The sequence below is a fragment of the Lacerta agilis genome, chromosome 8 (genome assembly GCF_009819535.1).
Source record: "Lacerta agilis isolate rLacAgi1 chromosome 8, rLacAgi1.pri, whole genome shotgun sequence".
Taxonomy (NCBI): domain Eukaryota; kingdom Metazoa; phylum Chordata; class Lepidosauria; order Squamata; family Lacertidae; genus Lacerta; species Lacerta agilis.
Window position 1 is genome coordinate 7,338,246 of NC_046319.1, and position 23,061 is coordinate 7,361,306.

General features: G+C 46.4%; 1 protein-coding gene across 2 annotated transcripts in view; it reads left to right on the plus strand.

The window, feature by feature from the left end:
- SH2B3 (SH2B adaptor protein 3) overlaps positions 1-23,061 on the plus strand; it is a 72,492-nt gene that overhangs the window by 38,894 nt on the left and 10,537 nt on the right. For both annotated transcript variants that reach the window (XM_033159256.1, XM_033159257.1), the window contains exon 3: positions 22,721-22,831. In XM_033159256.1, the coding sequence (XP_033015147.1) occupies positions 22,721-22,831 (111 nt within the window). The remainder of the gene's footprint in view (positions 1-22,720; positions 22,832-23,061) is intronic.

Consider the following 23,061-nt stretch of genomic DNA (forward strand, 5'->3'; position numbering starts at 1 on the left):
TGGTAGACTTGTAATCTGGTGAACCGGGTTCGTGTCTCCCCTCCTCCACATGCAGCTGCTGGGTGACCTTGGGCTAGTCACACTTCTTTGAAGTCTCTCAGCCCCACTCACCTCACAGAGTGTTTGTTTTGGGGGAGGAAGGGAAAGGAGAATGTTAGCTGCTTTGAGACTCCTTCGGGTAGTGAAAAGCGGGATATCAAATCCAAACTCTTCTTCTTCTCACCCTCTCTCACACCAGACCAGAGAGAAGTCCTATACCTTGATTACTGCCTGCAGGGCCTTGTCTGTGGCAGCCCCTAAGCTGTGGAACTCGGGTGCGTTGGGCTTCTTCACTGTACAGCTTTCAAAACAAAATCGAAAATTCTTTCTAGTAGCACCTTAGAGACCAACTGAGTTAGTTGCTGGTATGAGCTTTCGTGTGCATGCACACTTCTTCAGATACACTGAAACAGAAGTCACCAGATCCTTAAATATAGTGGGGGAGTGGGGAGGGGTATTACTCAGAAGGGTGGTGGGAATGGGTGATAGGCTGATAAGTGTGGAAAACCTGTTGACGACCCTAAACGGCTGCAATTAGTCTTGCAGGGAAGGGGTGAGATGGCTAAAGATGGCTTTGTTATGTATAATGAGATAAGAATCCAATGTCTTTGTTCAAACCAGGTTTCTCCATGGTTTTAAGTTTGGTGATTAGTTGCAATTCAGCCACTTCTCTTTCCAGTCTATTTCTGAAATTTCTTTGTATTAAGACAGCTACTTTGAGATCTTTTATAGAATGTCCTGGGAGATTGAAGTGTTCTCCTACTGGTTTCTCTGTCTTGTGATTCCTGATATCAGATTTATGTCCATTTATCCTTTGGCGTAGGGTTTGGCCTGTTTGTCCAATATAGAGAGCTGAAGGGCACTGTTGGCATTTGATTGCATACACAATGTTGGAAGATGAGCAATTAAATGGTCCTGAGATGGTGTGTTTGATGTTGTTGGGACCAGTAATGGTGTTATCCGGGTTTATGTGGCAGCAAAGTTGGCATCTGGGTTTATTGCAGGCTCTGGTACCAGTGTCCATGTTGAGTCCTGTTTTTGTATTATTGTGGGTGAGGAGCTGTTTGAGATTGGGTGGCTGTTTGTATGCGATGAAGGGTCTTCCTCCCAGAGCTTGAGAAAGAGAACTGTCATTGTCTAGGAGAGGTTGTAGATCTCTGATGATGCGTTGTACTGTTTTAACTTGGGAGCTGTATGTGATGACTAGTGGTGTTCTGTTATTTTCTTTTTTGGGTCTGTCTTGCAGCAAGTTCTCTCTGGGTATCAGTCTGGCTCTGTCGATCTGTTGTTTAACTTCATCAGGTGGATATTTTAGTTCTAAAAAGGTTTGCTGTAGATCTCTTAGGTGAGAGTCTCTGTCTGTAGAGTTGGAACAGATGCGGCTGTAACGTAGGGCCTGGCTATATACAATGGATTGTTTGGTATGTTTGGGATGGTAGCTAGAAGCATGTAGATATGTTTGTCGGTCAGTTGGTTTGCGGTATAAGGTGGTGTCTATGTGTCCATCCTGTATTTTTATAGTAGTGTCCAAAAAGTGTATTTCTTGCATAGATTGGTTCATAGTTAGGTTGATGGTGGGGTGAAAGTCATTGAATGTCTTGTGGAAGGTGTCCAGGGTCTGTTGACCATGTGTCCAGATAATAAAAATATCATCAATGTAACGCAGGTACAAGAGCTTTCAGTGAATGCAGGCCTTTTTCCATCCGAGATGTGAGTTTTCAGGGCCCATCCCCGTTCATGTGAATGTCATGCTTTAACTGTTTTTAATTCTGAATTTTGAGTTGCTATCACATGCTCCCCTCCTCCGCTCCGGGACCTGCTGGTGAAGGGAGGGAATGGGGCCTGCCCCCAATCTTATGTGGCTGTTCACATTGGTGAAGAATGAATTAAGAGGAGTCACACATAGAGAGACCTGTTTCTCCAGTCTGCAAAAACCTGAACTTGTCGGCAGAAGGAAGTTTCAAATCCCCTGTCTCTCTCTAAAGCTCTCGTCCCCGCCCCCTTTTGGAGTTGTTTTTGGGTTTTTTTTGCCGCCTCAGCAGGTTTTCTCATCTGGCTAATGCAGAGAGTTTCTCTTCCGCTTGCGTGATGGGCTGGTAACGCAGTCTAATTTGGGGAACGAGCTCTCTTGAGATCTTCCTCTTTGACTTCCTGCAGGGCTGCATGTCTTTGTTCGTTTGGGCCCGGGGAGCGCATGAGTGTGCTCCCGTCTGTTTCCTGCCTTCTCGTGCTCGGTGCCAGCCGCGCATTTGGCAAGGACGTCAAGGGGAAGTGAGGTGTGGGGGAAGGAGGACAGGAAGGGAGTGGGGGGGGTCGTGCCCAGGGGGGTCCCTGCTAGCAAACAAAATCCACACTCACAAGAAATCCTATGGTTGGTATTGCTCATGTAGCTCCTCTCTTTTGTGGGGGCAGATTTGGTCACCTGGAGGCAAAGTTTGCGCTCTGTGTGGGGCTTCAGAAGTTGCAGTCGGTGCAGAACGCTGCAGCACGATTGCTGGTGGGTGCGAGACCCTGTCAGCATAGAACACTTGCGCTCAGAGATGTGCCATGGTTGCCCGTTTGCTACCAGGCCCAGTTAAAGGTATATGAAATGCCCTTAGCACCTTGGGACCAGTTAACTTGCAAGATAGCTTTACCCTGTGTGTGTCCACTTGACTGCTTCGACCTGTGAATCTGGCCCTGTTGCAGGTTCACATACCGGTAACTCTCTTTCCACATTTGTTAAGAAATAGATCTTGTATACTTTGGAACTCCCTGCCTATTTACACCAGGCCTCCAAGGTAGGCCTACTGTTTTCAGTGCCCGCTGAAAACATGTTTAGACAAGCCTACCCAGATATGTAGAATGTTGATACGTATTTAGCTTATCGGTTATTTAAAAAAATAATCTATTTGACTATTTAAATAGCTGTTTTTACTGAAACTTTTAGGAATAGGAATAATTTATTATTGGCCAAGTACATTTTCCAACATACTTGGAATTTGTTTCGGCTACATTGCAATGTAAACATACATACACTGTTCCTCTCACAATACAAAGAAGCAAAGAAACCCCACCCATATTTTACCTCCCCTTAAGCTATACAACTACGAATTTAACAATTTAATGGCACAAGGGAAAAAACTATTCTTGTGCCTGGCCGATTTTGTATATGAAGTCCTGTAGCGACGTCCAGATGGAAGTAAGTCAAGCAGATGATGACCGGGATATAAAGGATCTGCTACAATTCTCTCTGCTCTCTTCCTAACTCGGGTAGCATAAATTGTCTCTATTGAAGGCAAGCTAACACCAATTACCCTTTCTGCAATTCTTACAGCTCGTTAGAGCCTTTTCTTGTCTCTCTTGGAGGCTGTACCGTACCAAGCTGTTATAGAATTACAGAGAACAGTTTCAATGATGCCTCTGTAGAATTGGATCATAAGAGTGCCTTTTATTGTTTTAGATATAGGTAGGTAGCCGTGTTGGTTTGCCGTAGTCGAAACAAAATAAAAAAAATTCCTTCCAGTAACACCTTAGAGAACAACTAAGTGTGTTATTGGTATGAGCTTTTGTGTGCATGTACACTTATTTTGTTTTATTGTTTTATTATTTTTGTAAAATGTTTCGAGGGATTTTTTAAAATATAATTAAGTAGCAGATAAATGTTGCGGAATTAAATAAATAAATACATAAATAAATAGGCAATTGGTTATTTACAGACTGAACCTCAGATACACCCACCCACACCCACACCCGCAAAGTATCTGCTTTTTGCATGCATCTCAACCCTGTGGCCTGTGATTAGGATGGTACAGCCAGGCATTGGAACTATGAAAGTGGGGAAAGCTCAGCAATGGAATGTTAACAAATTTTGCTTTTGTGAATCATCTAAATAATGGTAATTTTATTTTATTAAAGAAGGCCCTTATGTCTTCCTAGGGAACTTTTTCTGGGTTAATACTGTATATAATTCCAAGTAGATTTTTTTTAAAAAAATGATTTTTGAAGTTTTGTAAACGTCACCTCTATCTCTTCTATTAAGTGGGATGGTTGACTTGTCTTTCTTTAGGCGATTAGCCCAAATCTTGCCTGGTCTTTCGCCATTCTCCCAATATCTCTGTCCTACACAAGTGAGTTTAACTTCTGTTTGATGAGCTAATACATTATGTAATCCAAATTTCCTTTTTTTTGTTTTTTTTTTTGCATTTCCTTGTACAATATACTGGTAGGATTCCTAATCACTTGTGCCCTTAAGTCAGCAATGGAATGTTGACAAGCAGCGCAACTTCTGTGAGAAGCATGTGGCATTTGTGCCTGGTACTCAGAGGGCTGCGTGCGTCCCTTGCGCTAAATAAAAAAACTGCTCCTTGTAAAGGGTTTCTATTGCAACACCGCAACGTGCCTGCAAACAGCGTTTCTAACCACATTTACAGCCACATTTACAGTTCTCCTGTGCCTGAGCCCTACACACAGGCAAAACACATCTTGAACCCTTCGGCCTTGGGGGTTCTCTACATGCACACCCATGTGCCTGTACCAATATGACTTTTGGCTCATGCAAGGCACCCAAGTAACAGCTAGGAGAACCTGGCAGGGCCTTGCTTGCCACCTTGCACCAGGGACGAGGGGGTTAAAGAGCCCTTTGCTTTCAGTCAAGGGGTGTGTGTCCTGCATTTTCAGAGAGACTTTGAATACCATTTGCTGGGAATCACAAATGGAGACAGGGCTGTTGCCATCTTCAGGTCCTGCTTGCAGACACCCCAAAGGCTGGTGGCCAATGGGTTTTGGGGTAGATGGGCCTCGTTTGGTCAGATCCAGTGTCAAGTCTCTTCTGGTGGTCTTACCCCCCGCATGATAATTGTGGCTGTGTGTGGAAGGGGCCTTGGGAATTAAGGGCTCTGCTTTGGGAGCAAACAAGTATACCTGAAGGAGCGTCTTCACCCCCATTGTTCTGCCCGGACACTGAGATCCAGTGCAAGGGCCTTCTGGCAGCTCCCTCGCTGCGAGAAGCCAAGTTACAGGGAACCAGGCAGAGGGCCTTCTCGGTAGTGGCACCCGCCCTGTGGAATGCCCTCCCACCAGATGTCAAAGAGAAAAACAACAACCAGACTTTTAGAAGACATCTGAAGGCAGCCCTGTTTAGGGAAGCTTTTAATGTTTAATAGATTATTGTATTTTAACATTCTTTTGGAGGCCGCCCAGAGTGGCTGGGGAAACCCAGCCAGATGGGCGGGGTATAAATAATAAATTTATTATTATTATTAATAATGATGATGATGATGATGATGATAGGGAAGCCCTTCTGGGCTGGGTTTGGCCCTAAGGCCACCGGCTGCCTACTCCTAAAAGTGGATTTCTTCGACTGTAAACAACAACAAACCCTGTCAATATTTCGGTTGCTTCCCCCCCCCCTTTCCCCCTCACACACGATGAGGTATTTCTTTAATTCCTGCCCTTGAGGTTAACTCTCGGGGCTGATTTTGCCGTGTCTCTTTCTGTCAAATCTTCTCCCCAAAACCAGTTTTGTTTTGAAGGAACCGAGAGTGAATCGCGGCTTCGGATTCTGCCAGCCCCTCGGCCCTCAATCAAAATGAAAATGTGCGGTTAGGCACCTTCTTCTTCTTTTCATTCGAGGCTTTTTAGTAACGAAATACGAAATACTTTGCTTGTTGTTCAATCCAGCTTGAAAGCAGGAACAACAACACACACACACACACACACACACCCCGCTTCCCTTCATGCACACCCCACACATCCTTTAAGTTATTTGTTCTGTTTTCTTATCGGAGCATGATGGGGATTTCCCAGCTTCTCTCTGGCTTTTGCCAACATATTTTTAATGTCTCCAGTCGGCTTCTTTCCTTCAATGTGTTTGTCTTAATAAGAAATGCATGTTTAGTGTGCGTGTGGGGGGGGGGGGAAGGTTGCCTCCCCACCAAAAATTACTTCTTACTCTATTTTGTTGCTAAACAGCTGTTTGCTATTTCAACAAGGAAGCTTTTGTGACTGGATGAAGCCTTTTTTTATCCACTGAGGGAAAGCCCATGGCCACGATCCAAGAGACCCCCTTCCTGCCTGCACACAGATTTCCTGTCAGCATTTGGGTCTTTCTGGGGATTTTGTTTCCTTCCAGTGCAAAAAAGCATCTCAAACTGTGTCAAGAAGTCCTCCATATATATATATTTGGGGGGAGGGGTGGTGGAGGAAGGTAGACAGCTTGCCTAGTGGTTGCTAGGTCAGTTCACACAACAATTTGCAGATCAGCCTGATAAAATCAGGGGACCCTTCATTTTTCTTTGCCTTTTAAAATGAACCCAGCAAACATAGTTCCATTTAAGCATGTGAAAAGGGTAACCTGTAAATGTTTTGTTTAAAACTAAAAAGGAAAAACGTAGCAGATCAAGGCACTTCCTGTTTGTTATTTTGATGATCTCTTCTAAGTTAAGCAATTATTATTATTATTATTATTATTTATTAATTAATTAATTAACAATCAAGCCTGTAGTCAGTGCAGTTGCCAAAACTGAGAGAGTCTGGTAGCCCCAGAGCTCCTTGGGAGCCATTCTGCCTATCCCACCTTTTCTTCAAGGAGCTCAAGGCTACTAGAGGGGTTTTTTTGTGGGGAGGGGGTTAGCAGGGGGCAGCAAGAAACCGATCGGCGGCTACTGGCTATGAGGCCTCTGCTCTACCTTCACGGTTAGAGGCAGCCATGCTTCTGAAGATCAGTTCCTGTAAACCACAAAAAGGGTGTTCTTTTGCTCGAGTCCTGCTTGTGGGTTTCTCACGGGCATCTGGTTGGGCATTGTTGAGAACAGGATGCCGCACTAGGTTGGGCCACTGGCCTGATCCGGAAGGCTGTTCTTGTGCTCTTATCAGCCCCAGCACTGTATGGCCGTGCTGGCTGAGGCTGATGGGTGTTGTAGTCCGCAGGGCGCACCAGGTTCGCGATAGATATTCCAAGCTTTTGAAAGGAAAAGATGGCGGCTGTGACTTTCCTGCAACCTTGCAATCTCGCTTCCAGCTCGCAGCCGCATACCCTCCAACATTTCTCCAATGAAAGTAGAGGCGTCGTAAGGAAAAGTGGGAAATTCCGGGATCAAATCAGAAACCGGGAGGGCTTCTGTAAATCTGGGACTGTCCCTGGGAAATAAGGACACTTGGAGGGCCTGTGAACTTGCAATCTCACTTTCCGTTGCAAATGTAGAGCTGCCACTTGGTCACATCCCGACTTTGCTAGCTCTCTTGGTCCCCGTGTGGTTTTAGAAGGCAGTAGTTGCTGTTTTGTTTTTTCTTTTGAGACCTGTAGCTTCCCCTTGATCATGACCAGAATGGATCCCTATGTAATAACCATAATAATAAGAGGAGTAATGTCAGCCAAACCTGCTACCATATGCTTCCCCCCCCCCCGAGAAATCCTCATGACAGATACTCAAAGCACAAAACGAAGTGCTGCGTTGTTGTTGTTTTTAATAAATAAATCTGTACCTAAATACAGTGGTAACTTGGTTCTCGAACTTAATCCATTCTGGGAGTCCATTTGACTCCCAAAACGGTTCGATAACCAAGGCGCAGCTTCTGATTGGCTGCAGGAGCTTCCTGCAGCCAATCGGAAGCCGCATTGGACGTTCGGCTTCCGAAAAACGTTCACAAACCGGAGCACTCACTTCCGGGTTTGCGGTGTTTGGGAGCCAATTTGTTCGGGAGCCAAGCCATTTGAGTACCAAGGTGCCACTATAAATGAATAGTATTCTGTAGTAAGATAAACCGAATTCTGAGATGTGTACGAAATCAGAAAGTGTGAGTATTCACAGTGAATACACAGAACATACTCTGTGCCAGCTGAGGGGAAGGGCAGGGGAAGATGCGGTAGTCAAAGTCTCTCACCGTTTCTTAGCTTTGACTACCATCTACTGCTTACTGGGTACAAGACTGCATCCATGAGGACTGGAAACTTTCTTTGGTTCAAAACGAGGTGCCGAGGAAGCTGGATCCCACATCACCCACCTGTTCTTTGCTGCCTCTGAACCCACGTTTATTTAATATTCTGAAATGCTTTCAAGCCACCCTTCAGCCAAACATTGCAAGGCAGTAGTGTACCATGCAAGTTCTTTTTCACTGTTTGTAACATTTAATTGTTCTGACCCACCCTGGAACCTTAAGGCAAAGGGCAGGTAATAAATTTAAATAATAATATTTAATCATAATCATGGAATTGGGGGGGGGGGAGGCCTCCGGACAACCCTCTTTTTCATGTTGGGAAATTGGTCACAGCATATTCACAAATTCATGGCTATGCTCCATGGTTCGAAAAGACTGTGAAAGCATTACAGTGGTAACTTGGTTTGCAACTGTTTTAAATTACAACCGTTTTGGATTACAACCACATCAAACCCAGAAGTGTGTGTCCCTTTTTTTAAGATTACAACCCATTTTTTTATTATTACAAACCCCCCCCCCCTTTTTGAGGCCCCATTGGCGAAAGCGCGCCTTGGGTTACAACCTGTTTTGGTTTACAACCGGACCTCCGGAACGGATTATGGTTGTAAACCAAAGTACCACCGTATTAGATCATTAACTCTCCAGTAATCACTGCTCATCCATGATGTTCGTTGAGTGACCCTTCACCGGTCACAACTTCTCAGCCCTAACTAACCTCATAGGGTTGTTGTGAGGATGAAATCGAAAGCGTGGAGAACCATCCTTAAGCTCCTTGGGAGGAAAGGCGAGTTAGAAATGTAATGGCGAGGAGCAGATAGTAATCTCTCTTTGTTTGCAAATGACCTCTGAGCTATCCAAGTCTTCCCTAAACTGAAAACATTTCATGGTAATCTTCTTCTTCTTCTTCTCATATTAATATGTCAGGTTGAGCAAACTTCTCCTGGAGCAATCCACAGTAGTTGCACTAGTATCATATCCATTTTATTTATTTACAACATTTTAATCTCACCATTTCCTCCGAGAATCTCCAGGTAATGTACATGGATCCCCCTCACTCACCAGTCAACCTCTGCTGGCACACTCTAAAAGCGCTGGTCATCTTGGTTGTGACTTCAGATGTCCCAGAGTGAATTAAGCCACAGATGAAGAGGACTAGAAGCTTGGCGCAGCTTTATTAATTGCGCAGCATGCCACATCTTAGAAACACTTCCAGAGTAGCCAGAGGCGCCATTATCACAGTGAATTTTATGGTAACTGAATTGGTCTCCCTTCATTTCTTTCATTAGTTCATTGCCAGAAGAGCCTAAACCACTTTCTGCCCACTTGTTGTTGTTTTTTTGGAGAGGTGTGCTATCCTGAACTTTATATCAATATTCCCAGGGCCGGATTTAGGTTTAATGAGGCCCTAAGCTACTGAAGGTAATGGGGCCCTTTATATGTCCAGCTGTCCTTTGTCAACAACAAATTCTCGCTGTTTTTTTGTGTTGAATATATACCATATGGTAATTTATGGACCTAAAGCCATTTGCACACAACAAATTATGTATTTTATCAAAGTAATTGTTGAACTGAAATACAATTAAGCAGAAGTATATTAACAGTGAAATTTTGGGGGGGCCCCCAAGAGAGTGGGGCCCTAAACTATAGCTTGTTTAGCTTATACGTAAATCCGGCACTGGATATTCCAGATCTTCTTTATTTAGATATTATGCCACTGACTCCAAGGTTGTTGCTAACTTCGCAAGCCTGCTGTTGTTGTATCGATCCCATTATGTTTGTCATTTATAGGTACATCCCAAAGTGTGCAATGAAGGATGCATAATTCACTTATGTATTCCCCGCCACTCAACATGATCTTTGGGATGTTTTGACCGTTTTATACCAGTTTGATGTTTTGTCTGTACAGTGGTACCTCTGGTTACGAACTTACTTCGTTCCGGAGGTCCGTTCTTAACCTGAAACGGTTCTTAACCTGAGGTACCACTTTCGCTAATGGGGCCTCCCGCTGCCGCCGCGCGATTTCTGTTCTCATCCTGAGGTAAAGTCCTTAACCCGGGGTACTATTTCTGGGTTAGCGGAGTCTGTAATCCAATTTTTGTAACCCGAGGTTCCGCTGTAATTGGAAAGGGCGGCCTTGGAGACTGGCACGTGAGGGCAGCTTGTGCCACTCGTGGAGTTTTCGAGGCTTGGACATATCAACCTCTTTCATCTTCCTGAAAAGTCCTTGAGTTAAATGTATTTTAATGTTTGGTGGAAGCCGCCCAGAGTGGCTGGGGAGACCTAGCCAGATGGGCGGGGTACAAATAATAAATTATTATTATATTATATTATATTATTATTGAGTGTGTGGGGGGGGGGCGCTTTATTTGGAAATGTCCCTTTCTTGCCGTGGCTCCAAATCTCACCCAAGTATCTTCCGAACCCGGGGGGGGGGGGCATCCTCTGCATCCTGTCCCCTGCATGCCTTTTGCAGTGGCTGGTGGAGCCTTCTTCGAAGACCGGACTTTGCTGGCCTCCTTATCGCAGGAATTTATCACTTCCTCTTTTATTTTTTCTTCATTTTCTTTCTTTCTTTCTCTTAATTTATGCCCTGGTCTCTCCTCCGCCCCCCCTCCTCCCACGCCCCTCTGTGTTCTCCGTTCTAGGCAGCTCTGAGGTTGCTTTTTCTCTGAACTGCTTCTTCTTAGAACTTCTTCCTTTTCTGTGCTCCCCAGAGAGCACGTGGCGGAACAGTGGCTTCTGAGATGGAAGGGCGATGCTCCCTAGTGGGTGGGGACATGCGTTGGGATTCACATGGCCATGATTCTCTCTCTCTCCCCCTCCCCCTCCCTCTCTGCACCCCCAATTTTTCTTTCTTTAATATTTTTATTAAAGATTTTCTTGATTTACAAAGGTAGTGCAATGTCTCTCTCGTATTTTTCCAGTTTTTGTTGTTGAGACATTAGGGAGGAAAGGGGGAGAGAGGTGGGTGGGATGGGGAGATAGGTGGGGTGGTGCACCCCCAGTTTTTTGTTTTTAACGCCATTGGATTTTCACATAGATGTTTCAACCAATATACCATATTATAGTCACCCTGTAAACTGGAGCAGGAGCCATTTCTGGCGGGCTCAGTCATGTTCACGTTTCCTTCTAGATTTCCTTGCTGGCTGCTGGCATATCATTCCCAGTGTCCTCTCTGGATTGTTTTCATGGCGCAGACTCTTCCGTGTGAGACTTCTAAGAGCTGCCTGATAAAGAGTTTCTTTTTTTTTGTCGTTTCTGGCCACGAGGTCTGCTTCCTCCTGAGATGAGAAGGACTGATAAATGCTCACGGGTAGAACATCTGAAGGCAGCCCTGTATTGGGAAGATTTTAATGTTTGATGTCTTGCTGCATTTTTATATTATGTTGGAAGCTGCCTATTGTGGCTGGGACAACCCAATCGGATGGGTGGGATATGTTGTTGTTGTTGTTGTTGTTGTTGTTGTTGTTGTTGTTGTTGTTGTTGTTGTTATCTCCAGTTAGCAGGTATTGAGAAAGGCCTCTGCTTCTGCAAGAGACCCTTGAGAGCCGCTGACAGAGGGAGCAGGTGCTGCCTTTGTTCCAGAAAAGTCTTGGAGGCAAAGGAAGGGCATCTGGGTTTTGGGCAGGGTTTGAGATGTGATGGTTGGGGGGTGGGAAGGAGTTTGTTGGGGGTACAGGCAAGACTATAACATCAGGCTGCTTTAGGCCAATAGCAAGTTCTTCTGTGTCCCTAGCTGGGCTCCGTGTGTGTTGAACCAAAGGCGAACTGTTCCGGAAGTTCCACCAACACCATCTTGGTAGCGAAGATAACCTTACAATGAATTGGTTGGTAGTTGTTGTAGCTGCAATGAGCTCAGGCATGCTTACATTCAGATGCTTGGATATAAGCTAACTGTCTCGCTTTGATGTTGTCCTTATCTGTGGGTTTGGGGTGCTGGGCTCTAAGCCCAGAAAGGGGAGCTATCTGTAATAATTGGGGAATTGGCCACCTATGCCCTTATTTGGGCAGGTGGAGCGATGGGAGGTCCTGGGCATGTTGCTTTGTGTATAAAGAATATGTGCAATTTTGCTTCCTTGCTGTGGTGTCCGCAAGAGAAGGCTAGGCCCGGCAGCCTGACTTGCTGCAAGCCTACAACTTTCTGAATAAAGCATTAGAACTGGCCATTCTGACGCCTTTGGTATCCCTGCACCCAGTGACTCCCGCAAGCCCTCTGCAGGGGCTGTGGTTTGAATCTCCATGGGGTCCCATGCCTGAGGAGGTCTCCCGCTTGCCTGCTTGGGCTCCTGGGACCCTTCTTGAGTGCAAGGCATGAACCACTGAACTGCCCTTCCTCTGAGCAATCTGTACAGGCAATTGAAGCAGTTGTGCTCTTCTTAACCACAGCAGCTATTCTTAACGCAACCCAGTCCTAGTTCCCAGCGGCAGACGGAGGAGAAGAGAGGCGTGTGTAAAATTTTGGGTCTGCCCTAGATGAAGAAGCAGAGTTGTGAATGGTACTCTGGAGCCACAACAAACCTAGAGTGTTAGGCTAGGACTGAGGCGACCCAAGTTGCCCACTTGGCCATAGAAGCTCACCGGGTAACCTTGAGCCAGCCTAACCTACCTTGCAGGATTGTCGTTAGGATATAAATGAAGAATACTTGCTCTTCTTTCCTTGGAGGAAAGGTGCAGCGGATACATACATAAGAGTTGTCTGCATGTTTTTTTTTTTTTGCTCTACTCTTCTTTTATGCTATAATGTTTTATTTCTGGAATGCATTGAACTTTTAACCATTTTATTTCAAAAATGCAACAAACGAGGGCAGAATTCTCAGAATCTGCTGTGCATATAGCCTTGCAGTCAGGGGCGTACCCAGGATCAAAACTAGGGGGGGGGGGGCAAGCCATGGTCATTCAGGTTGTGACGGAAAGGCAAATGAAACCAAAATTTTAGGAAAATTATATATAATTATAGCAGTGCTTTATTACGGTAGTTATTACAATTATTTGCTTGAATTTTTTTAAAATAATTATTCTAGTTACATGTCTTATACCGGGGGTAGCCGACTCCCAAGAGACTGTGATCTACTTTCAGCAGTGATCTACGCCCGTTTTTTGGGGTTCAGCTCAAAGTTGTTGACCTTTTTTGGGGATGAGGAATGCCCCGTTTTTTAGGGGTTCAGTTCGTTTTTAGATTACTGACCATATTATGTAAACAGCAAACAAAACCAGCTTCAAACATGAGAAAAACTCCCCCCCCCCAAACAGAAAGCCCTCAAATGGCTGAAAAACTCAGTTTCCTAGGATCCTCAGCCATCGCAACTCACCATGCAAGGGAACTGTTTCCAAAGCTCCTTTGCAACGATCAGCCGGCGCAACACACACACACACACACACACAGTGGCCGGCTGCCGGTAGGCAGAGCTCAATTGTTATTTAGATTTTGGGAGGGGGAGAAAGAACAGTAGTTGAGCTTTTTAGGAGAGCTTTTTTTTCCTTTTAGGCTGCCGATAACCATTTAATTATTATTATTTTTTGCTTCGGGGGGGGGGCAGGTGCCCCCTCCTGCCCCCCCTTGGGTACGCCCATGCTTGCAGTGAGGAGGACCCAGTAGCACCCATGTAATCCTGACTTGAGTCACAGCAGCATTTTTTGAAGACTCTTGAGCTCCACCCACTGGAGCCCAGGCAGATTACTTGGCTGGGGAGGGGGATACCCTTTGGATGAAGGAAGAGGGTGCCAGCGTCCCAGAGGCAGCAGAATGGGCCCTGCCTCGAAGGGAATCCTCTTTTGAGTAACGCTTCATTCAACCTCACCGACCCACTTCTCTTGTGGAGCAGAGGAAACGAAAGTTTTGTGCCGTGGAAGCTGGTGGTGTTTTGTGGAAGTGTCTGCTTGGGGTTTTGTACCCCCTTTTTTGTCATAAATAGTGGAACCAACTCGGCTTTCTGCACTCGATTCCGGCCTCTTGAGCATCTGTCCTCTGCTCCAACCTCTGATCTGGCAGGTTTCCTTATTTTTAGGGCTCCTAGCCAACTGGGAGAATTTTTAGTACATGAATCATGTACACTTACTACATGAATTGCTTGCTAATTGAGTTTCAGTATAAATAAGGTTTGCTTTTTTTGCCAGAAAGCTCAGAGCGGAAACGAAGGTCAGACCTGCAGTTTTTGCGTGTTGACACTCGCTCTCAGAAGGAAAGTCAGTAACATACGGGCCTCAGAAGAGCTTTCTGAAATATCAGCAACTTGGACCCCTAAGAAATAATATTGCATCCTCTTCTTCATCAGCTAAACCTTTAGCTGACTGATTTATAAAAGGACACAGGCCATGGTGTCCACTCTTCCTCAAGCCAGCCCTGCACCTGAAATCCTCTCCCGTCTCTGCCATTTAATATGCCACGGAGGGTGTGTTCTGCCTCTCCTGCGATTAGGCAAACACCCAGGAAACACAAACCCTGGATAAGGGCCTGGGCCCCTGTAATCGAGCACTGCTGGCATTAAATTACCGGTACACTTTGCCTCGACAGCAGCCCAGTGGTCAGCACTGTATGTTCCCAATTACTGGTCCACCTAGCTCAATATTGCCCACTCTGGCTGGCAGTGGCTCTCCACGATTCCAGGCAGCGAGTCTCCCCCAGCCTTCTCAGGAGATGCTGTTGGGACCTTCTGCTTGCAACGCAGAAGCTAAAGACCAGGGGTCAGCAAACTTTTTCAGCAGGAGGCCGGTCCACTGTCCCTCAAACCTTTTGGGGGGCCGGACTACCCGGTATATTTTGAAGAGAAAAAAAATGAACAGATTCCTATGCCCCACAAATAACCCAGAGATGCATTTTAAATAAAAGCACACATTCTACTCATGTAAAAAAAAAAAAAAAAAGCCAGGCAGGCCCCACAAATAACCCAGAGATGCATTTTAAATAAAAGGACACATTCTACTCATGTAAAAACACGCTGAATCCCGGACCGTCCGCGGGCCGGATTTAGAAGGCGATTGGGCCGCATCTGGCCCTCGGGCCTTAGTTTGGGGACCTCTGCTAAAGACCCTTCCCCTGATGTCTGGCAGGTTAAATTTCATTACATTTTCTATTACCCAGGCTTCCTGCAGTTTCTCTGGGTCTCGCAATGCATTGTCACGAAGATAATTGCATCCCATCTGGGAGACTCTGCTGGAATAGCCACAATTTGCCCCACTCCCACCCTGCTAAATTAGCAGGCAGGGTATAATTAATAACTTTTATTTGCCCAGAAGCTTCTGTGTACTTTACTGCTCACTGTGCTTTTGGAATTTATAATTTTTTCTCGTTGTTTTTATCTCTCCCCCCCCCCCCCCCGGTTGCTGCCCCACAGCCCGTCTTTGCAAAGGGTTGAGAGAGGAAGAATTTTTTCCCATCAGCTATCTATGGCAAATGCATTTCAGCATCTGCAAACTGAGAATTTAAAAAAAAAAAAAAACAACCTCGTTGAATCCTGCAGAGGTGGGGGACCTTTGAAGAACGTGGTGTTTGTGTTTTGCGTGTTGAAAGGACACCCTGTTCTATTTCGCTGCAGAGCCTGGTGACTTGCCCCCCCTGGCCTGCCGGCCTCTTTATCTCTCCCCACCAAATGTCTCCTAACACTCCCTGCTCCTCTGCCTTTTGTCTGTTCCTGGTGTTGCATTCTGAAGAACCGCAGAGCAAATTTGGGCGAAGCTGATGGGCATGTTGGGGGAAAAGACAGAGGGTTTTTTTTGTTTTGTTTTTGTAGTGATGTGTTGGCGTCAAAATGAGCCTCATCGTGCAACTGTAGGTAGGACGGTTTCTTTTATCTACTTGTGTCCTAGAATTTCAGTACGAAACGAAACATCTCAAAGCAATTTACGAAAAGAATAAAGCAATTAAAATATCAGTGAAAACAGTTACGAGCATCTACATAAAACATTTGCTGTCATGAATAAAAGTAACGATAAACTAAAAACTGATCAGATGCGTATCAGCATTCTACATATCCGGGCAGCTTGTTCACTCAAAAATGTTTTTAGCAGGCATCAAGTGAAGGTGCCTGTCTGGTGTCAATAGGCAGGGAGTTCCAAAGTGTGGGGACTACTGCACTAAAATATGGATTTCTTAAGAGTTCCATGGGAAGAGAGATTGGTTGTTAAACAACTCTCATGATTACTGTTCTGTGAGGGGAATAAGGGGCCTCCTAACAACTCTCAGCCCCCTCAACTAACTACAGCTCCCAGAATGCTTTGGGGGAAGCTGTGAATTTTGTATCATAGAGCTTTAAATGTATGGTCCGAATGTGGCCAATGTCTGGTGCAGATGATGCTTGAGGTGACGCAGTGACATCACACTGTGCGCCTGGGGTGTCATGGCGACAGCATGTCACCCCAGGCGTCGTTTTTATTGGGCATGGCAAAGAAAAAGGCCAAGCGGTGTGGAGAGACTTCTGACACATAGCTGGTCCCAGAGAGGGGCTGGATGGTGGAGCTGCTGTCCACATGCGTCGGGGAAAATGGTGGAATTTATTGATTTGATTTGATTTGATTCCTCAAAAGATCTCAGGGTGGTTCACAAGATTAAAAACGTAAAATAGAAGCGCAAGTAAACAGTCAACACAGAAAGCAACAAAACAGTAACACACACACACCCAAACGCATTTAAAAGGCTGTAGAATATTAATCAGCCCAAGGCCTGGTTGGAAAGGAACGTCTCTACCTGGCGCCTGAAGATATATAATGAAAGCGCCAGGCGAACCTCCCTAAAGAGAGCATTCCACAGACGCGGAGCCACCACAGAGAAGGCCCGTTCTCATGTTGCCGCCCTCTCGGCCTCTCATGGAGGAGGTACATGATGAATGCAGAGTCCAGGATGGTTTATACAGAGAGAGGCGGTGCCTGAGGTATTGCGGTCCTGACCCGTTTAAGGCTTTATAGGCCAAAACCAGCACTTTGAATTGGGCCCGGAAGCTAATTGACAGTCAGTGCAGTTGGGCCAGGGGCGGTGCCATTCGTTCAAGCTGTGTGGCCTGGTTACCAACCTAGCCACCATATTCTGCACCCGCTGCAAGTTTCTGAACCGTCTTCAGAGGCAGCCCTGTGTATAATGTCTTGCAGTAATCCAGCCTAGAGGTTATTAGAGCCTTGATAAACAGTAGTTAGGCTGCCCCTGTCTAGATAGGGGTGCAGTTGTGCCACCAGCTGAAGCTGATGGAAGGCACTCCGTGCTACTGAGGCAAGGTAAAGGTAAGGTAAAGGTAAAGGGACCCCTGACCATTAGGTCCAGTCGTGTCCGACTCTGGGGTCCGGCGATCATCTCGCGTTACCGGCTAAGGGAGCCAGCGTACAGCATGACTAAGCTGCTTCTGGTGAACCAGAGCAGTGCACTGAAACGCCGTTTACCTTCCCGCTGGAGTGGTACCTATTTATCTACTTGCACTTTGACATGCTTTCAAACTGCTAGGTGGGCAGGAGCTGGGACCGAGCAATGGGAGCTCACCCCGTTGCGGGGATTCGAACTGCAAGCCCTAGGCTCAGTGGTTTAACCCACAGCGCCACCTGCGTCCCCAAAGGATCCAGGAGTACCCCCAAATTACGTACCTGCTCCTTCAGGGGGAATGCAACTCCACTGAGAGTATGGAGAGTATGGTTTAGGGAACCACCCACTAGCAGTGCCTCGGTCTTATCTGGACTGAGCTTCAGTTTGTTGGCTCTCATCCAGTCCACTACCGAGGCCAGACAAAACGGTCCAGCACTTCCACTACCTCACCTGCAGATGTAAATGAGAAGCAGAGCTGAGTGTCGCCGGCATATTGCTGGCAATGTACTCCAAAGCTCCGAATGAGCCCACTCAGCGGTTTCATGTAGATGTTAAATGGAATATAAGGGGCAATGCTGTTTAGGAGCCCCTTCCCAGCTGCTGCTGCTGCTGCTGCATTTGACTCCGGATTACAAAAGGGGCCCCGTGACTCACCAACCCACAAACCTCAGAAGGCTGCAAAACTGGGAACAAAAACAGCTTGACATAGATGGAAAGCAGAAGCGAATTCCCCCCCCTCCCCCAGATAGCAGAGAGAGCAGAGATATTTTGGGAGTCTCAGCCACATCCCCTTCCACTGCAACAAGGAAATCCGACTGGCCTCCTCCTTCCCCAGCACCGCCACTAACTTGCCCGGTACCTGGAAGGTGGTATTGTTGCTGCTGTTAATGATGAATAGTAGTAGTAGTTGTTGTTGTTGTTGTTGTTGTTATTATTATTTTGTGGTGGTGCCCTTTCAATGAAGTTTTACTTTGTTAAATATGCATGAAAGGCTGGTGTCAGGCACTGGACTGAGGAGGGATGGTGGGGACCGCCTCCACCCCCCCCCCGTGCCTCCTGAACCTTCCCGAGAAAAGGAAGACCGTATAGATTTAGAACAGTGGTTTGCAGAAGGTCATAGTTCAGAGGCTGCAGAGGGGAGAAGCTGGGAAATATTGGGAGAGGAGCAAAAGGAAGAGGAAAAAGCACCAGGGAGAGACAGCTAACAGACTCGGTGTCTTTAGAAAGCATTCTTTACCCCCCCCTCCCAGGACCAGGCGTGCCTTGAGAGTAGTAGAACAGAAAGGTCAGAGGCAAAAAGCACCGATCAGCCGACGCAGGGGTGACGTATAATAGGAGAGACGGAGCGGGTGGGACTCTGAACACCACCATTACCAAAGAGAAACAGTATTTTCTATTTCTCTCTCTGTGAGTATTGAATAAAAGACTTGGTAAGAACTCTTCTTGTTTATATACTTATTGGCTGCCACCAAGGGAGGGATCAGATTCCCTGGAGCCTGACAGCCTCTGCCTGCAAGGAATGGGCAGTCTAAACTGAAACTCTGCAGCTCAGAAGGTCGAAGACCCCAGGTTCCATCCCCAGGTAGCTCAGGGAGAGACCCCCCCCCACCTGAAACCCCAGAGTGAGCTGCTGCCAGTCAGTGTGTAAGCCAGCATAAGACTCAGTGTAACACAGCTTCCTCCATTCTTCTGTTTCTCTGTCTCTGCCACAGAATGTGACCACTGCTTGCACAGATGGCTTAAAAGTGGGCTGGGCAACCTATAAGCCTTCAGATGAGGATGGGGTCGAGTTCCCATCATCCCTGACCATTGGGCCAGGGTGAATGGGGCTGATGGGAGTTGAAGCCGAATAGCAACAGGATGGCTGCAGATTCCCCATCCCTTCTCTGAACAATATAGCTCTCAGCAGTGATGGCCAAAAGAAACCTCCATTCTCAGAAGCAGTCTATCTCTGAGAATCGGACACTAGAGGGCATTTGTGTGTTTCTGGATTGATGAATTAAGACCATATCTGCATCATACACTTAAACCACACCCAAGGCATGTTTGTAGCACACGAAACACACATACCCTGCAAGAATCCCGGGAACTGTAGTTTTCCCCTTACAGAGCTACAACTCCCAGGAATCTTTGGGAGAAGCCATGTGCTTTAAATATGATTTGGAGGTGCTTAAAATGTATGCTGTGGACCTGCCCTTAGAACCTGTGTCCCTCCATATGTTGCTGAACTACAAGTCCCATCATGGTTGTTCCTCATGGGGAACAGGCAAATGTTACCTACTTTTTTTAAAAAAATGTGTTTTATTGATTGGGGCCTGTAGGTTGTTTTGTCTGGATTGTTCTGAATGTCCTGAGCATTGGCCGTTTTTCTTGGGGGAAATGGGCATTTTTTGGTGTCCACAGCAGTGTCTTAGATTTCCAAATGCACGCTCAGTCTTTAAAAAAAAAAGTGTTCAGGAGAGTACAGGACTTAACTTTGTAAAAAAAGTAAAATATCTAGGAGTCAATTTAACTTCGAAGAATCTAAACCTGTTCAAGGATAATTACGAAAAACTTTGGGCGGAGATGAAAAGGGATTTGGAGACTTGGTCGAGATTGAAGCTTTCTTTGATGGGCAGAATTGCTGCCATAAAGATGAACTTGCTACCAAAGACGCTGTTTTTATTCCAAGTAATACCAATTATAGACAAGTTGGACTGTTTTAGAAAGTGGCAAAAGGATTTGTCTAAATTTATCTGGCAGGGGAAGAAACCCAGAATAAAATTTAAAATACTAACGGACTCCAAAGAGAGAGGGGGATTTGCCCTGCCAGACTTGAGAATTTATTTTGAAGCAGCAGCCTTTTGCTGGCTAAAGGATTGGTTTAAGTTAGAAAATACAGATGTATTAGACTTGGAGGGCCACGATAATGTTCATTCTGTTCTTAAGGGGCCCCAAAGGCTTGTGTTTCAAAAGACAGGAAAGAAACATTGCAAGCCATTTAATAAAGAAGAAGGTGAATTTTGTGGTTCTTTTCTTAAGGAAGCCTTGTGATGGGGAGGGACAGACAGCTGGACTGGCAGACTTGATTCCAGAGCCCGCCCACCTTGGTCTTGTCTGCTAGGGTAGAAGCTGAGTGACACGTCTATGGGCGATAATTTGCTTGAACTTAGAGATGGCGACTAGCAACAAGGCCACCCACAGTTGAGTGAACCCTGTTCTCCCAATGTCCTAGCCTGAGACTAACCACTACACCACCACTGCCTCTCTAATAATCAAACTTTCTGACCGTAAGAGCTCTCCGGCAGTGGAACAGACTCATTCAGAAGGTTGCCGACTCTCATCCCTTGGAGGTTTTTAAGCAGAGGTTGGATGGCCATCTGTCATGAATGCTTTTTACTGAGATTCTTGCATTGCAGGGGGTTGGACTAGATGACCCTTGGGTCCCTTCCAACTCTTAAGATTCTGTGATTCTAAATGATCTGCTCTTGTGTGTTGATTAATGCATATGTTCACCATCCTTGGGAATATCGTTTGGGAAGGGGCAAAGCCGATGGCCCAGCACCGACTCCAGGACACGTGAATGAGATGTTTGGTTTTTTTTGGGGGGGTGCCTGCTGCCTGCTGGGGCCTCCTCCCTGTCAGCTGGCCTCCCCTCCTGTTTCCTTGCGCCTTCCACGTGGGGAAAGAGGCATCTCTCTGTCTTCCTCCCATTTCCTGGATGACTTCTGCAGCCCTTGATCTGCAAGCGGTTTCACAGATGCTGGAATCTCAAGCAGCTGTGGCCTTGTTTTCGTCCCCGTCCCGTCCCGTCCCCCCAACTGCCTTGCAGGGTGCCAGCATCCAGCAGGCCTGGGGTTTGGTTGGTTGGGTGCCTACTTGCCACCCTGTTGCTCCTCTGCTAACACCGCTGACCCCGAGTGGCTATTGGCTCCTTAATGCCAGTGACTCACGCTGGCCGCCCCACTCGGCCAAGAGGATTTCTGAGGCTCTCGGCCTGTGGAAAAATCCAAACAGCCCATCAGCTGGGGGTGGAAATGGCCTGTCTGGTAAACCGATTGCGTCATCAGGTTTCCTGCATTGGCTCAGCGTTCCCGCGCCTCACGCCAGCTCTCAGAAGCCGACCCTTTTCGTGCCAGTCCTGCTGCATTGGTTGGGGGAACTGGTCCCAGCTGTTGTCTGATTTTTCCCTCCTGGTTTCTTGGGGTGGCATAGTTACCAGGGAAGGTGGCATTTCGGGATCGGGGTGGGAGGGGTACCGCAAGGGCAAGAATGAACACACCCTGCGGTCCAGAGACCCATAAGGACATATCGGGCACCAGTCAAGAGAATCTTTTCCACCAGTCAGGAGCTTTCTGCACTCCTCAGTCACATCAAGGGAGCATAGGAAGTGGAAGTTGTCGCTGAACACAGTGAGGTTCTCTGCTGAAAATGCATCTGTTTAAGTTCCAAGGTTCTAGTCCTCTTGACAGCGGAGAAAGGTGAGTTTTAAGGCAATCTGGGTTACTAAACGTAACCTCAAAGCTGGAATGGTCCAATTAGGATTCTGAATGGCACACCTTCCAACATTTCTCTGATGAAAACTGGGACGTCCTATCCTATTACTCAAAACAAAATAAATAATAATAAAAATTCCTTCCAGTAGAAACCTTAGAGACCAACTAAGTTTGTTCTTGGTATGAGCTTTCGTGTGCATGCACACTTCTTCAGATACACTGAAACAGAAGTCACCAGACCCTTATATATAGTGAGAGAGTGGGGAGGGGTATTACTCAGAAGGGTGGTGGGAATGGGTGATTGGCTGATAGGTGTGGAAAACCTGTTGACGACTGTTAACGACTGCAGTTGGCCTTACAGGAAAAAGCAAGGGGTGAGATGGCTAAAGATAGCTTTGTCATGTATAATGAGATAAAATGTCTTTGTTCAGACCAGGTCTCTCCATGGTTTCAAGTTTGGTAATGAGTTGCAATTCAGCAACTTCTCTTTCCAGTCTATTTCTGAAATTCCTTTGTAATAAGACGGATACTTTGAGATCTTGTATAGAATGTCCTTTTGAATATTTTAAAGAATCAAATTTTAAACATTTTAAAGAATCAAATAATAAACCCTAAATGTTAGGTCGTTCTTTGGCTCATTCAGGACTCCTAGGACACGATCTCTGCTTCTCCAACCTGGAAATGCTCCAGATGTTTTTGACTAGAGCTTTCACCAGGCATGAGGTCGACAGGAGATTCAGGGCTGATTCACAGTGCACTTCCACAGCACATGACACCCCCCCCCCAAAAAAGAATCCTGGGAACTGCAGTTTCCCCCTCGCAGACCAATTCCACGCACCCTTAACAAGCTACAGCTCCCAGGATTCTTTGGGGGCAAGATATGTGTTTTGAAAGGGCATTAGATGCGCCTTTCAATGTGTGGTTCGGCTCTACCCATAGTCCAGATCCTCTGAGGGATGCCAGTGTGTGGACTTGACTCACCGCGGCTGCTTCTCCTGCCTCTCCACAGAGTTCAAAGCCAAAGCTGCAGACCACCTGCTCGGAGATCCAAGAAATCCGTCCCTGCACTCGCCTGGAGATGCCGGACCACGCGGACACCTTTGTCCTCAAGATGCGGAAGGTATACTTATGCAGCCGCTGCACTTATGGGAGGGAGGGACCCTTCAGCTAACAGATTGAGGTTGAATCCTGACAAGACAGAAATACTGTTTTGGGGGACGGGGCAGTCAGGTATGGCCTTGAATGGGGTAATTGTGCCCCTGAAGGGCCAGGTGCGCAGCCTGGGAGTCATTTTGGACTCACAACTGTCCATGGGGGCGCAGGTCAATTCTGTGTCCAGGGCAGCTGTCT